A 15,017-nucleotide genomic window follows, 5' to 3' on the forward strand; every position below is an offset into this window, starting at 1 on the left:
TTTAGCTGTGAGTGTCTGGCAAAATTTATCAAGGCAAATCAGACCATCTCAGATATATTCCTACTAAACTACTGTGCCCAGGTTGTGACTTTCCAGAAACAAAGAAACTAATTCCATAAGTCATAAGAATTCCATTCCATAAGAGGGTTCCACCCCCCCCCCCCGACTTATTTTGGCTTCAGAAAGCAAGAATGCAATTTGAAATGGAGGGGGATCAGACATGATGTGGCCAAGTCTTGTGAGAGACACTTCTCTTCCTTCTTGTGCCTTTGAAATCTGATCCTCCAAAGCACAAACCTGTGAGAAGGGGATGGCCAGACATGGGCCTTGCTGCAGTGAAGTAGTGAAAACTAAGGCTGTAACCTATGATACCTCAGACCTAGGGCAGCAGTGGGGCCTTTGTTTCTGTTTTTAATCCCAACAAGACAATATTGCTGCTTTCCTCCCCAGCTGTGCTTTGTTTATGCTTCAGAATGAGAGAGAAAGGAGTTTAACTTTGCTAAACTCATCTTGAAGTAAGCATTTACCAATTTCAACCTGTCTGAAATTACTCACATTATCCTAGGACACAGCAAGGAATTGTAAAGCCAGAATTGTGATAAAACATTGCTAACAAGTTTTTAAGTCCAATTTGATTTTTGAAGTCCAATGATTTTTTGAAGTCTTTAGCTGATTTGTTGCTGTACTGACATTTCTGTTCACTACTAACTACTGATCCTTGTAAAGCTTTTCCATAGGTATTAAATCTCCATATCACAATCACTAAAAAGTTGGTGATAGTAAATTACTTGTTTTCTTTCTTTTTTTTTGAAATCTCAACTCTTCTATGATTCTTAGGAGAAAGATCACTAATCAAGTTCTCCCTGTCACACATGACTTACAGCTCTGTAGAGAAAAAAGCTGAACCTGCTGTTGTTTATTAATATCTTACTTTTTGCCAGAGATACATAACATCTTCTCCACACTTGACCCAGTTTGAATAGGCAGGCTGTATGTCTTTTGAGTCTGTGGCTTGGATTATAAGAAAAAAATTAATTAGAATATGGCCTTTGTCTGAGAGAGGAACTGACACACATTTATTAAAATCTATAATCCATCACAGTTGAAGATTATAGAAGATTTTTTTATGATTCTTATTTTTTTTTCTAGATCAGAACCAATATGTGTGAGTAAAGAGATTATCCTAAGCACTTATGTTTTAAATAACTTGTCAGCATGCTAAGATGATGAATGTGATTACAAACATCTCTGAAAGAAACTTTGAATGACAGCTGATTCCTTGGATTACAATTTTAAAATGTCTGCAAAAAAATTTAGGTTGAAAGGAACAGTTATGTCAAGATGGGATTTTAGAAAGGAGGATTCCTTTTTTGCTTTTGGTCCATAGATGCTTGAAAAAACATAACAGAATTAATTGGTCAAAAAATTACTTTGTATATACAACTATATGAAACTGTAAATACATTAGCAGAAGGTAACTTCATTCGTGTTATTTGAAATGTGAGGCAACAAGCCAGTTTTCCGGAAGAAAAGGCTGAATAAGTAGCACACGAGATGCTAACGTGGTGAAGTGCAGAAGTATAGTTAAGGTTTTGGAATATGGTTTGCAATTGGCCACAAAATCGCAATTAACCATTCTGGTATGTGCACCCCTAGAGATTGGGATATCAAAATTTTTTTCTATAATTTTTGAATAAGAAGGGGGAAGTACGATATTATTATTGCTGTCCTTATTAGCCTAGATGTGCAAATGGAGTCTGTCAGCAAATCTGAGGGCTTTAGAAGAAATAGTAAGGAACCCTCAGGACACCTGAGAAAGAAAATAATCCTTTTTGCAAAGCACAACCATTACACAACTTAGTATGCACCAAATTTGTGCCTGAACACTGTGAAAAATGTGTACGTGTAATTCTTTAAAAAAGTGCATCATTTGGGGCAATGCACCCATTAATAGACATTTTAAACTCCTGTCAACCCCCAAACTCAGCAATTTAGTTCTAGATCCTATTCCTTCACAGCACTCAACTCCACAAGAGATACATTGCATTTTTGCTTGCACTTAGGAGTCCTATCTCAGTCCTGTTCTTCCTGAACTTCAGAATTACCAATTATGCAACCATGGCAAGAAACACAGGATTAAAAAGAAGAAAAAAAAAAAAAAGAAAAGAAAAGAAGAAGTAAAACCTGAATAAAGATATTTCAGCCCAGAAAAGTAGGTTCCCTCTAAATTATTTAATGTACTAATTATATCTTTGAACTAAAGAAATGAATATTTGTGTCTGCAGGCACGCGGCTGGCACCCCTGGCCCAAGGCTGAGCTACCTGCACAGATCCTGAGAAACTTGCTGGAGTGAGCAAGAATGGGCAGCTGACAGGAGTTAGGGAGAGTGCCATAAAATCTTGTGGTGCTCCACAGGCAGTTCATGGGAAGTTCTGTGAGGGAAGGCCAAGGTCTGGTGGAGACCTTTTGGAAAGAAAAGCTTGTGAGGTAAGAATACCAGGGAACTTGACAACACCATTGTGGCTGAGAAGATCTAAGCAGCAGCATCTGAGGTTTCACATTTGGGAATGGGGTAGCAAAGCTAAGACCCATGGAAGTAATTAGGTAAGAACTTTTTTTACCTGCAAAGGGATAGACAAGGTTGGAGAAACAGAGGCACTAAGGAGAACAGGGAATAGGCACAGGAACATGGAGAGAAGAGGAGTAAAAGGTGCTTGCATGTGCATGTGCTGGCTGCTGGCCAGAGCCTTCACCCATTCATGCCCTGTGTCTGACCATGGCCCTCTGTCCTGCCCCTTCTTAAATGCTCGTCCTGTTCTCTGTGTCATGAATCCTATTTCTGCCATCCTGTGTGTGTATGCACGTGTGTCCCCCTGTGTGGAACACTGCACATTCCCTGGCTGGAGCTGCACAGGACCATTGGGCTGACAGGGGAATCATCCTGCATGCAGCTCTGCTGGATGGGGAAAGGGAATCCTCCAGGGTCCCGAGTCAACTGGATTGAACACTCCATAACCTCTGGGACTGCACTGCTGTGGCTATAAACAGAGGTGCTCAAAGGTAAAAGAGAATTCAAACACACTAATACTTTAAAACAGTTTTATAACCCCCCCTATGTTACGTGGTCTAGATGACCTTCAGTAGTCCCTTCCGACCTTACACCATCCCTGTGATTTGGTGATACATTGTTTTGTCTATATGAATATTTTTCTTGTAATAAAAGAGGGCAAGAGCATAGAAATATCTGCTTCACTGCTAGCTGTGCCAGTCTGTCTCCTCGTCTAGGACCTTCATGCTCATTTCACGTATCAACAGTATGAAGATTCTTTAGAGATTCTGCTGTTTAGATTCCTCTCAACCTAAATTTATTTTGGCTTTGTGGCAGCTCCACCTATCCTCAGTCCCACACTGCTGAGGGGGTCTAGATCTCTCTGCTGACACAATGAATTCCCTTACACATGCCTACTCTAGGAATCAGTCAAATAACATCTCCAAGCTCACATCAGGCCTCTCTTTTCCCATGCTTGGTTTTCATCTCAGAGAGTGTCCACTATTTTCTGTGCATTCTACTCCAGAACAGTAGTTCTGCTCTCAGTATTTCTACATAGCAACTGCATATACTGTATAAAGTGAGAAAATACTTGGTCTTGCTGCCCACGCTAGTTTTAAATGAACATTTTAATTTTAATTTCATTTAAATGAACATCCAGCCCCTTGGAGACTCAGCCTTCAGTACAATGAGTATCTTTTCTTGCCAGTTCTGAATGTTACAGAAAATTATCGAGGTCAATTTGAAACATTTTGGTCTTGCTCTTGCAGAGATTGCTTGCTTTATTGCTCCCAAAGTTTGACTGTTGCCTTGCCAAAGGAGGCAGCAAAGGGCTCAGCAGCTGAGTGAATGTCCTGAAGCCAAGCTGGCACAGAGGTGTCTTGGGAGGGGCCAGCAGAGGCGATTGGGACACCTGGGACAGCCCATTGGGCAACCAGGCTGGGAGACGTGGGAGGGAACGCTAAAAAGGAGCTAATGTGGACACTGCAGGCATGGGTAGGAGCAGAGATAGAAGAACATAAAAGTTTTCTATAAATGTCCCCTGGAGTCATGGATTCCACAGGAAGAGCAGCTGTCTGCAGATCAGCCTTAAGTCTCGTACATAAAAGCTCTCCTGCGTGGCAGTGCAGACTGTTTACGTGGAAGACTACTAAGCACAGACTGGAATATTTATATTTATTTTTGCAATACCAGGGTAAAAACAATTTAACAATGCCAAGTACAGTGTTAGTCTCATAAAAAGTTTTCATTTCAAAACATGATTTCTAGTTCCCACAAAAAGTTAAAATCACATGCAGCTATATGAAGGTAAATTGCTTAAGATGCACAATTATATATCAGAAGACTTTGTTAAAGTAAAAACATACTGACTACATCATTTTAACAAGGCAATTACACAGAACTAGAAAACTGACTCTGTAGTAAAATATAAAAATCTACAATTATAAATATAAATTTGGTCCATGGATCACTACAGAAGTAGCAGTATTTACAGTAAGTATCAGATTACTATTCTAAATGTCTAATTGAAGTCTCAAAATGTTGAATGTTATGTAGAATGGTATCTTATTTACATTCTACTATATTAAAAGTTGCATTTCTAGCAAATGTAAATTGTTATAAATACAGCAAAGAAACCAAATACTAAACCCATGACATGTTTGTAATTGAGGATTCCCTAACATCTATAAATATGGTAATTTTAAGTTAAAAGTAAAGCCAGATAAATCAAAAAACCTAATACTGAAAAAACATACCACAATTCAATTATTAGAAACACTGTAAAAGTCAATCAAGTTAGCCCAAATGTAACAATGTATTACAAGAAATCTTTCAAGAAAAGGCACACATTGTTAATGATAAAAGTTCCACAGTAAAGTTGTAGATAACAAAAATGACTTGGTTTGAGCAACGCTTGGGGTCTGATTACATATATAGTGACTGAGCAGATTTTCCCCACCCAAAGTATAAAACTGAGAATAATAATGATAAACTCCAGGTGTGATTGGTGTGGTGCAGTGATGTGCATGTTTGATTTGATGTGCTAATTAAACTAAGGATTCTAAACTTTCAGCTGCATTTCCATCAGGTAAAGCTGAGCCATTACTGTCCATAGATGCTGAAGGGTTTTCTTCTTGTCTTGTGCTGACAAGGCTGAGAATAGCTTTGTACAGAAACTGGTACTGTTCCTGGGGGAGAAAAGAGGATGATGGCAGAAATAGTTATTTTCTGGCACTGTTGCTCAAAATTAATTAACAGCTGATGTGTCAGCCTGTAAATTTACTGTGCTCCAGAAGTTTTTGTGTTACACAGCACCTTTATTATTTTCTGACTAATGGCTCCCCCTGTACACAATGTAAAGCACAACAACAGGGAGCACAGTAAAGGTAGGGGAGAAAACTGCATTTAAAAAGAAATATATGCTGACTCTGATCCTTGTTAAAGTCAATTGCAAATTTGGGGACAGGATTAGAGTTACTATTTGTCTGTTGGCTTTTTTTCTCAGTTTTTTGTCATCTGAATTCTTTCCAGGAAGATTTCTTTTTCTACAGCACCTCTGGAAGACAGTTTTTATTAATTCCTGCAGAAACTAAGATGACAAATAGTTCAGTAATGTTGCCCTAAGATCTAATGTCACACATAGGGAAAAAAAGTGCACATTTTGCTTATTACTTACAATGTCTGTAAAGATTCCAGGCCTCATCAGATTTATCATCTTTGCTACATGGTAAACATCCACTGAATTCTCATTTTCCAGTTGATGCATCAGAGTTGTTAATGCACAGAATGTGCCTGCTGTCACCCCTCCATGCCTTTGTAAAGTAAAACAAAACAAAACTCTAGAAACTCAGTCAGGTTTTACAGCTGGAAAGAATACAAATTCTGGGGCAAACTGGTAAGATGAATTGGGATATTTACAATATCACAAATGGGTAACATGAAACATGTCTGCCCAGCACTAGCTTAAAAAAGCTTTCACAGCAACTGGCTACAAACTTCTTAAGAGTTATTTCTCTTCAACTCTCTAATAACCAAATGCTTTGGGTCCTTCAGACATTTCAAAACAGTGTTTCAAGATTTTGTTATTTTTGCCATTACTGAACAGCTGGAGTACGGTATGGTGCCTCATCTAAACAGTTAACCCTTTCAGTAAAAGGCACTGAAATCTTAACTGAGTTCCCCTCTAGTGACCTACCTGATAATCACCTAGAGTATCAAAATGATAAAACTGAAATGAAGTATGATAAAATAAAAATGTTTCTCTTGTTGGTACAGCTGGAACAGAAGCATCACCACTACTGTTCAGTGCAGACTTTGTGCCTTGTTTCAGCTGCTTTCATGCAGTGAAAGGATGGTTCTACAGAAAAACATCAAAACAAACAGAAAAGTGCAGTTCTTACTCATCATGTACAATCATGGGCCCATCACGGCTGGAAGCTTCCTCTTTGATGATGCTGATCAGTTCAAAAGTTTTACTAATGGGACTATCAGGATTTGGCCATTTTGGACACTGAAAATGCCTCACTTCAAGTACATAGTCATCCTAAATGATTAAAAAAAAAAAAAAAACAAGCAAAAAACCCCATAAATCAATTTTGTAAAAGATTTGAGTTTCTTATTCTTTTCCTTCACTTTGTTCCAGCTTCAGCCTCCAGATGCAGAACCCCACCACTGTGGAGGTTGGATTCCCCTATTTTCCATGTCATCATATTATCTTCTAGACATTAGTCCTTCCATGATGTTTCTAGGGCAGGGTTTTCAGTGTTGAAATTGAGTTTCTTATTCTTTTCCTTCACTTTGTTCCAGCTTCAGCCTCCAGATGCAGAACCCCACCACTGTGGAGGTTGGATTCCCCTATTTTCCATGTCATCATATTATCTTCTAGACATTAGTCCTTCCATGGATGTTTCTAGGGCATGGATATTTTATCAGTAATTTAGCATTGAAAATGTAAAAAATGTGGGCATTACCTTTAAAAAATCAAGTCCTGAGTTATATGTTTATGACGGTGTTACCTGTGTAGCTTCTAAAATAAAGTCTTGGATTATGAGCTTCTCCTCGTTAGACAGACATTTGTGTTCTTCAGCAATCATAGTGACTTTGAAACTCTCACAGTTTATAGGCTCGTCTTTGTTTGGCCAGTACACAAATTCATCTTCAGCCTCCAGGAAAAAAAAAAAAAAACAATATTGGAGTCATAAAAGTAAATAATGTTAAGCTCTTAAAATACAAAATCACACATAATAAATAATGTGTCACATATATAATCAATCCAGCCATCTAGATTTAAATTGACAAATCAAATTTTGCGTGATATGATGATGGCAAAGTGATGGTTTTCAAACACTTTTGTAGTGATTAATGTACCCTGTGGACCTCCATAGTGATGAACCTGCAGTGCTGCACAGTGCCACACATCCAGCCTGGCCTTTGGGTTGTGCTGTGCTGTGCATGGCCCATGGTCATGTGATACATTTAGCTGGCGTGCTCTAATGTATGTGTGGTCTTGGGATTATCTGAAAGTGCAGAAAGAAGTTCATGGGAGCATCCTTTCTGTCTGACAGTGGAAATGAAGAGAGTTGGTTTTTTTTTTTTTTTTTAAGAAAATCCTGTAATAGTTTGAATAACCAAAATGGTCAGACAGATAGGGAATCCTCCTTGTCATGTGTCCTGCCTGCCTGTTGTGTGTGTTTCAGGGAAGGTGGGCTGGCTTGCAGCTGTGGAGGATGCAGAGCTCAGAGAGGCCATGGCTGTGTGCTGGCTGGGTACCACTGCTGCCTGGTCAAGCTGGCAGGGCTTCAGTGCCCTCCCTGCACACTCCTGCAGGAGCTGAGGCCCCATGCCCTGGGTGCCCACCCTGCTGGCAGTGCTCCTGGCCACTCCTGCTCCCCATGGGCTCCTTTCATACATGAGGGATGCTTGGCCACTGGTGCTCCTGGCCCTGCCCAGGTCCCACCAGCCGCTGCTGGGCAAGAAACAACGTCAGACTTCTGCTCTTACCTAATAATGACAAAGAAGCCATATTGCAACTAAGAAGTCGTGGAGCAAAAACTAACCTTGCATAATGGTTACTTCTGCTGTTTGCCTCCTTGTATAAATTGTAGAGGACTGATTCAATACATTTTCTTTTCAATCACAATCTGCCTGGACAAGGAATTCTAGATTTCTGCTAGATTACTTTGGGATTTTACACTCAGCTTGCTATTATTAATTTTAACTGGGGTTTTTTGCATAATCCAAGACATTTTCTCATATCCTGCATATATCAAAATGGTAATACTAATAACATTCATACATAAACTCATAAAAATCAGCCACAGAACTCACCATATTCTGGCTATCAGGAAGCATGACTATTAACTGGGCATTATGGTCCCATATCATTCTCCAGAAATCCTTGATAGTGTGTAGTAAGGGATGCTGAGTAATAATGAATTCATTACTTTGATAATAACCCTGAAAAAAAAAACCCAAGCAAAAAACAAAAGAAAAGACATATTTGAAATTGCTGCCCAAGTATTAATGCTTAAAGGACGCTTCTAGTGACAGAGCGAGAACCTACAAAATGCATTGCACACTCGTTCCTTTTTTGGCTTCCTGCAAATATTAGAAAAATATAAAACTTCCACTTAAATATTTTCCATGTGAAAAGAATAGATTCAATTACATTGAAAAAATACTAAGACTTAAAAAAAAAGTGATAAAAAAATGGCAAGAGATCAGAGGAGACTCAAACAGCCAGCTCAGAATGAAAATATATTATCCATAATTACAGAGGAGCTGACTACCTGACCAAATAAAAGAATACTTGAAAGATCTGCAAAAGTCCCAAGCAGTTTCTTAATTTGTACAGATATCTCAGATCAATCTCTTACCATGAAAAAGAGTTCCTATGCAGTAACACACCTGAAAGATCAGGTACACATACCACAGCACAGAGATTTTCCATCTCTTTCCTGAATGTCCAGGAGGCATTTACTCCTCCCTCTCATCTATTGAAGGGGGAGAGAGTTGAAGAAAACCCAGAGTGCAAAAAGAAAATGGAAAGCTGGTGAACTATGGCATCTTAGGCTATGCCAGTGGCAAAAGCACTGTAAGATGAGCAGGTAGGAAGACAAACCTCAATACAGCCATGAAATACTAACTTGTTAGTTAACACATTTAGACATTTAGTTCATCTCAAAAAATCTTTCCATATAGCATTTAGCTTTACGAGTTTTTAAAACTATGATGTGGTTTCTGATTCTACAGATTGTTAAAATGCAATGCACTTAACCAAACTTGAAACCAGTAATAATGGTAATAGCACTTCCTGGGGGAAGTAACTCCTTCAGGCAGAGTGAATAATGGGAAAAACCAGCCAAAATCAGGATTGTGCCACCCTAAATCAGCCAAATGGCAGCTCTGAAAACAGCTGTTCATTGTTTTTCACCAATATATTAACTGACTTACCATAATATAGGAAGCATTGATGTAGTCTGTGCCTTCGCCAGATAGTGATGAGATACCCACTCTAGATCTTTCCACTGTAAAAAAAGTTATGAATTCAAAAGCATGTTGCAATGACTCTTATAATATTATACCAATTATCTCACATCTCACAGTAATTATAACACTGGGCTCCATCAACTGGTACAAAGTGCTATCCAGCCATTAATTTTGTTTTTCTATGTGTAATTCATAATTCACTTCTTCACTGTAATGTTCCTTACAGAACTAATGCAGATGTCTACAGTTCTTGTTGAGTATTGAAGAAGCTTACCAGGAATGATAGAGGAGGTTCGGTTCTTTTCTCTGTTACACTGTTTGAGTGCAGTTGAATAATCACACTGCTGTGTGTTAGACTGGCTCAGTAACTGAAACAACAAAGTTAAAAAAAAGTCAGGTAACTGCAGAGAAGCCATTCCTTCATAAGTGTCATTAAACAGAAGGGTGCCTATATTGCAGGTTTGCTGTCTCTCTTAACTTTAGTTATCTAGTTATCTGTCTAAACTACTTAGAATAATTTTTCTTCACTGTTCTTAGCAGTTCAAATTATTCTTGAACCCTAGATCAATACCTGTATGTTTGAAGGTGATGTCTGGCATCTAGCCAGTGCTGTACACTGAGGGGAGTACACTGATTGGTCAATATAGCTCATGACAAATCTGCCAGAACAGTATCTTTCCAGACTGCTGTTTCTTTGAGAGCTTCCTGCAAAGGCATGTAGTTAAATTTTCCAAAATCTACTTACTGTCCTATTTCTCATGATCACTTTTTTGTGTATATTTTGGGTAGATTCCTTAAGAGTATGCAAATAATTCTGTCCCAATTGACTGCATTCATTTGATAAATTTCATCTTAATTTAGGCTCAGCAGTTAAATTTTAGGTAGCGAAAGCTGATGAAAGTTGTGTTGAGATACCTCCTTTTAAGTCATTCAGGTTTACAAACCCAAAGATTTTCCCACTACTATCTCAGAGAGCTCACCTTGAATTGTTTCTCCAGTCTGGTCTTTCCTGTTGGTCCAGGTATCAAGAGAGCATTAACGTAGGCATGAATGTGAGTCTCAGGGACTTCTGTTTCTTTACTGAGTATTGCTTCGACCAAGGCATCATGAATGAAGATGTACTGCTCCTAGGAAAACACAACCAAACACCTGAGCTCTCACGACTTTCAGATTCCCCTGGACTCCCTCTGATTAAGCTGCCACTTCTGATGTGGTCAGTATTTTTTCACAGGGGTTTTCTCAAATGTGATCCTCTATAGTGAAGGCTGTCCCTCTGCAGTGGCAGTACACACATTACAAGCACAACTGACAATTACACTTGCAATACATACATAAATACACATATATATGTATGATTTAATACCAAATCCTCACTACCTGTGATATCTCACGTTAACAGAATAGAGGTAAAAATGCAAGCACAGCCTTGGGTAAAATTTTCAAGCCAGTCCTACCCCTAGTTCCTACTGCTATTCTCTATTTTCTCTCTCACATCCTTTGGAATAAGTACCCTAGCTGTTGATTAACTTTTTTTTCTATTGAAAGGCACCGGGGAATCTAACCACCTGTTCTTGAAACCTGAAATAGACTTTCAAATGCCCTGCTGTTGCCCTTATTGTTTTCTCTTGGTCTTTCAATATTCTATATATAATCTTCAGTTTAAAGCACCTATAAATAATTTTCTGTCTGAAATAGCTTTTTTAGCATATTTTATTGCCTAATATAAACTGTTGGATGAGGTTCAGTGAAGATCTGAATGCCTGACAATGGTGCTTCCTCACAAAGCTCCGTGACAAAAATACAAGTCCTGCCAAGAAAGCACTGCTATAGGAAGCATGATTTATACAGGCTTCCTTCTGAGTCCTCCTTAATAAACAGATAAGAGCCCAAGGAAAGATAATTTCTAATGCATTGCTCTCAGTGTGCCTCAAAGGATGTCTATAAAACAAAGGGAAGCAAAAGGGAAAATCTAGTCTGATGACTGGTTTCTGTCTGTCTGGTGGTGCCAGCAAGAGGATTGCATTATCTCTCCTCTTGCAAACCCAAAGTTTGTAATAGTCTCATGCTATTTATATTGTATTCTTACCTCAGTCTGCACCAAGTAGTTCCTTTGGGTACGTATGTGTTTTAAGAATCCAAATATGTTGACTGTCCCTTCATGCTGAATTTGCTGCAGCATGCTGTCTAACACTATGTATGTGCCTGTCCTTCCAACACCAGCACTATAAAACAAAAAAATGGTCTTGAGCCTGAAATAAAACACTAATGTAAAGAAATTTTCCATACACATAGCTTTTTCAACAAACTGCTGCATACGGAAGATTTTCCTCTACAAAATGATTTTATTATATGATTTACTTTGTTAAAGGTTCAAGGCTGATAGTAATCTTTTTCTTTGTACAAGAGAGACCTAAACATCATTTTCTCAAATGGTTTTTAAATTATTGGCTGAAATAGAACTAAGGGATTTCCTGCAGCTCTGCAATTTTCAGCCTTCTGATATTCCTTAGGATACTTTGCCAAGTATATCTAGATAAGGTGGTGTATGTCAGCACTTGGGCACAGTTAATATATTCAAATTCTTCTATGTTGAAACCTCATTTTAAAGCAAAAGTTGCATTATAAAACCCACGACAGTACAGGAGATTTGAAAGATAAACCCAGGAAATGGCAGAACTGTTGAGATTATATCTGTAAAAGAAAAAAGCTTAGTGCTCTTCAGAAAAAGTTAAGATGGCAAGCAATTTTTGAAAACCTTTTTAAAAATGGGAAATAGAGAAGAAAGAGTTAATCAACTCATTCCTGTTATGAACTCCAATTAATTTAGTATAAAACCAGCTGTATCATAAAATTAGAGAAAAACTTTTTCACTTATAAAATATCTGGGTGGGAAGTACAAGGTCAAGAGGTCAGTTTTTGTTATCTGGTCATATATGGGAAATAGTCTGTTGTAATTCCCCTCCAAGATATGAAGGAACATTATAGTGTACATGTAACTTGAGAGCAGCACTGTGCTGGGTCTGCATGGTCCCCTGTGGGCAGATCCAGCTCAGTCCATACATGCTAATTCAGTCATCTCATTTCTGCCACAGAGGGGGCACAGAGCAGAGGTAGAGTGAGATCAGATTGCTGTAATAAACTGTCTAAATAAGTATGATATGAAACTCAAAGGTCCAGGTTGTTAATACCCTGTTAGACACAAAGAAGTACAAAGATTACCAGACACCATCTGTACTTGTTATGAGAGACAAAACATGAAAAGTACCAAATAAAAATAGCTAAAATAAATTGTATGAACCTCATCATTTGTGTCTTCCATATAGCCTGTAAATATAAATAAAATTCATATTTCAAACATGAGATGATTCCTTTGAAATTCCATAGTGCACGTGGTCATTTTAGCTAAAAACTGTACAACTGTGTTGTACAGCCTACAGACAGAGGTGAGTTATACCTGTGACCCAAGGGAGAGGTCTGACTGAAGCCACACAACTTACCACTGTTCACTTCTTAAAAACTCAGTTTAATTGATTCCAAATGTATTGCCAATATCTCAGCAATATCAGACTTGAAATTTTAAATTTCCCAAGAACAGCCAGGATGCAAATAGCAGCAGAACAACAAGATATGGAATTTTAATTTTCCAAGCTAAAAACAGATGTCAGTCAGATTAGATTGTCCCACAAATAAAATATCTTCATTTGCAGCATTTGTGAGGTGACTTTACCTGTTGGCTTTCTCAGTGTCAGCTCCAGAAGGACAGAATTGATGAGGAGGTTCTCTTTCCAAATGTTCCATCAAAGGTGAGGTACTACAGTGGAAAACCAGAACCTGCTTATATATTTTACAATAACCCAGTCCTTCATGGGCATTGTGAAGTCATTCCAGGTCCTACAAGCCCTTTTTAACCAATTTTCCCTGAGCTGCCAGTTTCAGAGAGCACTGACAGAACACCTGCCTGCACACTGCGGCACATGCAGACCTCAACCGTTCCCCAGAACGCTCCTCCATTGCAAATGACTCCTAGAGCCCAGAGAATGTTAAAAACAGCAGAGTTGTAGTTCAGCCAGGAATAGAGTGAGTCTTCTCTTGTGCACAGAGCTCCTCTTAGGATTACAGAGTATCCCTGCACCAAAGAAAGCACGAGCCAAAAGCATCCTAACAATACATTTGCAGAAATGAAGCAATTATCCCCACACGTGTATCTGGTAAGCTCATAGCATTCAAGATAGCAGTACAGAAATGTGAAAAAAAATAGAAGTAAAAGCAGTTTAGCCAGAAAAAAAAAAAAAAAAAAAAAAGAACAGTGCAGAGCAGCAGCATCATCTTGTTTATGGAGATTTACAGATTTACAGAAGTGGCACAATTGATTAGTTGGCCTTATGAAGGAGAGAAATATCAGATAAGAATATCAGCTAAGAAGTTAATCTTACTCCATCAGGAATCGTTAAATGCAAGAGTGAAATTTTGCTTAACCCACCACTGAAAAACTCTTTTCTTCTGCAAAACAAAAGTGGAGTGAACCTTACAGCACTAGAAAGCACACCTGCAATGAACCACAACAGGCCCGACAGCGTGGCGCTTCGCATGCGATGCCTTCCGCACGAAGGTGAGAACGGGCAGGGAATATTCTGGAACACCCATGTCAGGCCACTGGGTATAATGGTACTGAGTCACTATGCGGCCACTGGACCTCCCTTTCTGGGAGCCCTGCAACAAAAAAATAATTGCACGTGTAAGCAGCCCACATCTTCCTTCATTTTATTTCCATACCTGATAGCTGTTAAACTAGTACTATCCCTATCTAGTTCAAAGCATGCCTGGCTCTGAATATTCCAGCCTTCCAAGAGAAGGGGAAGGACCAGTGGTTCTGTCTTACCAGCTTGCCCACTGAGTGGAAAACTGACCTGACACTGTCTCAGAAAGCAATGGAGAAAGATTAGGAGCACTGGAGAGTAACAAGTTACAGCTGCTCTCAAGAGTCACCAGCTCTTCCTGCTGCTCTGCTCCTCTGTTGAGTGAACAGGAAGAGCAGGATTCATCTCACCCAGCTTCAGTGATCTACAAGGTACCTAGCCTGGTGTAGGCTGCTTTTCTAAGCTCCCTTCCTCCATGGCAACTCAGAGGCAGGGATGCCTTCAGAAAGCAGGTCAACTCATTCAGAGATTGGTTCCTAAAATAGGCAGAATGATTAATTGATAGTAAATGCCAAACATTATGTATTTATTATGCAGGGAGGGGGAGAGTCTAGATGTCCCAGACATCTCTGTGGCTGGAACAAATTGAGTTTTTAGAATTCTCCTGGAAGTAGCTAACATCACCCTGCTGAGCTGAGATCATGTTGGTTCTGGTTACAATAAAACAAAGTGCGTATTCATCTGTCTTTAGAAAGGAAAATGGAGAGATGAGGTGGATAATTTAAACCATACCACATTTTCTTCAAGTTGCTCTCTTTCTGAAAATCAATCATCCTGCTAT

General features: G+C 38.9%; 1 protein-coding gene across 6 annotated transcripts in view; it reads right to left on the reverse strand.

The window, feature by feature from the left end:
- Positions 1-4,209: 4,209 nt before the first annotated feature.
- The window catches only part of PTPRZ1 (protein tyrosine phosphatase receptor type Z1), a 129,494-nt gene continuing 118,686 nt past the window's right edge, over positions 4,210-15,017 (reverse strand). For 4 of the 6 annotated variants that reach the window (XM_018910194.3, XM_018910193.3, XM_018910192.3 and 1 more), the window contains 10 exons: positions 14,086-14,249; positions 11,626-11,761; positions 10,520-10,666; positions 9,814-9,907; positions 9,504-9,577; positions 8,379-8,507; positions 7,067-7,213; positions 6,452-6,594; positions 5,728-5,863; positions 4,210-5,239 (listed from right to left, as the gene is read on the reverse strand). In XM_018910194.3, the coding sequence (XP_018765739.3) occupies positions 5,099-5,239; positions 5,728-5,863; positions 6,452-6,594; positions 7,067-7,213; positions 8,379-8,507; positions 9,504-9,577; positions 9,814-9,907; positions 10,520-10,666; positions 11,626-11,761; positions 14,086-14,249 (1,311 nt within the window). In that variant the 3' untranslated portion in view covers positions 4,210-5,098. Of the gene's footprint in view, positions 5,240-5,727; positions 5,864-6,451; positions 6,595-7,066; positions 7,214-8,378; positions 8,508-9,503; positions 9,578-9,813; positions 9,908-10,519; positions 10,667-11,625; positions 11,762-13,266; positions 13,351-14,085; positions 14,250-15,017 lie in introns of all 6 variants that reach the window. The other 2 variants (XM_018910190.3, XM_018910189.3) reach the window with 1 other exon arrangement.

The sequence above is a fragment of the Serinus canaria genome, chromosome 1A (assembly GCF_022539315.1).
Source record: "Serinus canaria isolate serCan28SL12 chromosome 1A, serCan2020, whole genome shotgun sequence".
Lineage (NCBI taxonomy): Eukaryota > Metazoa > Chordata > Aves > Passeriformes > Fringillidae > Serinus > Serinus canaria.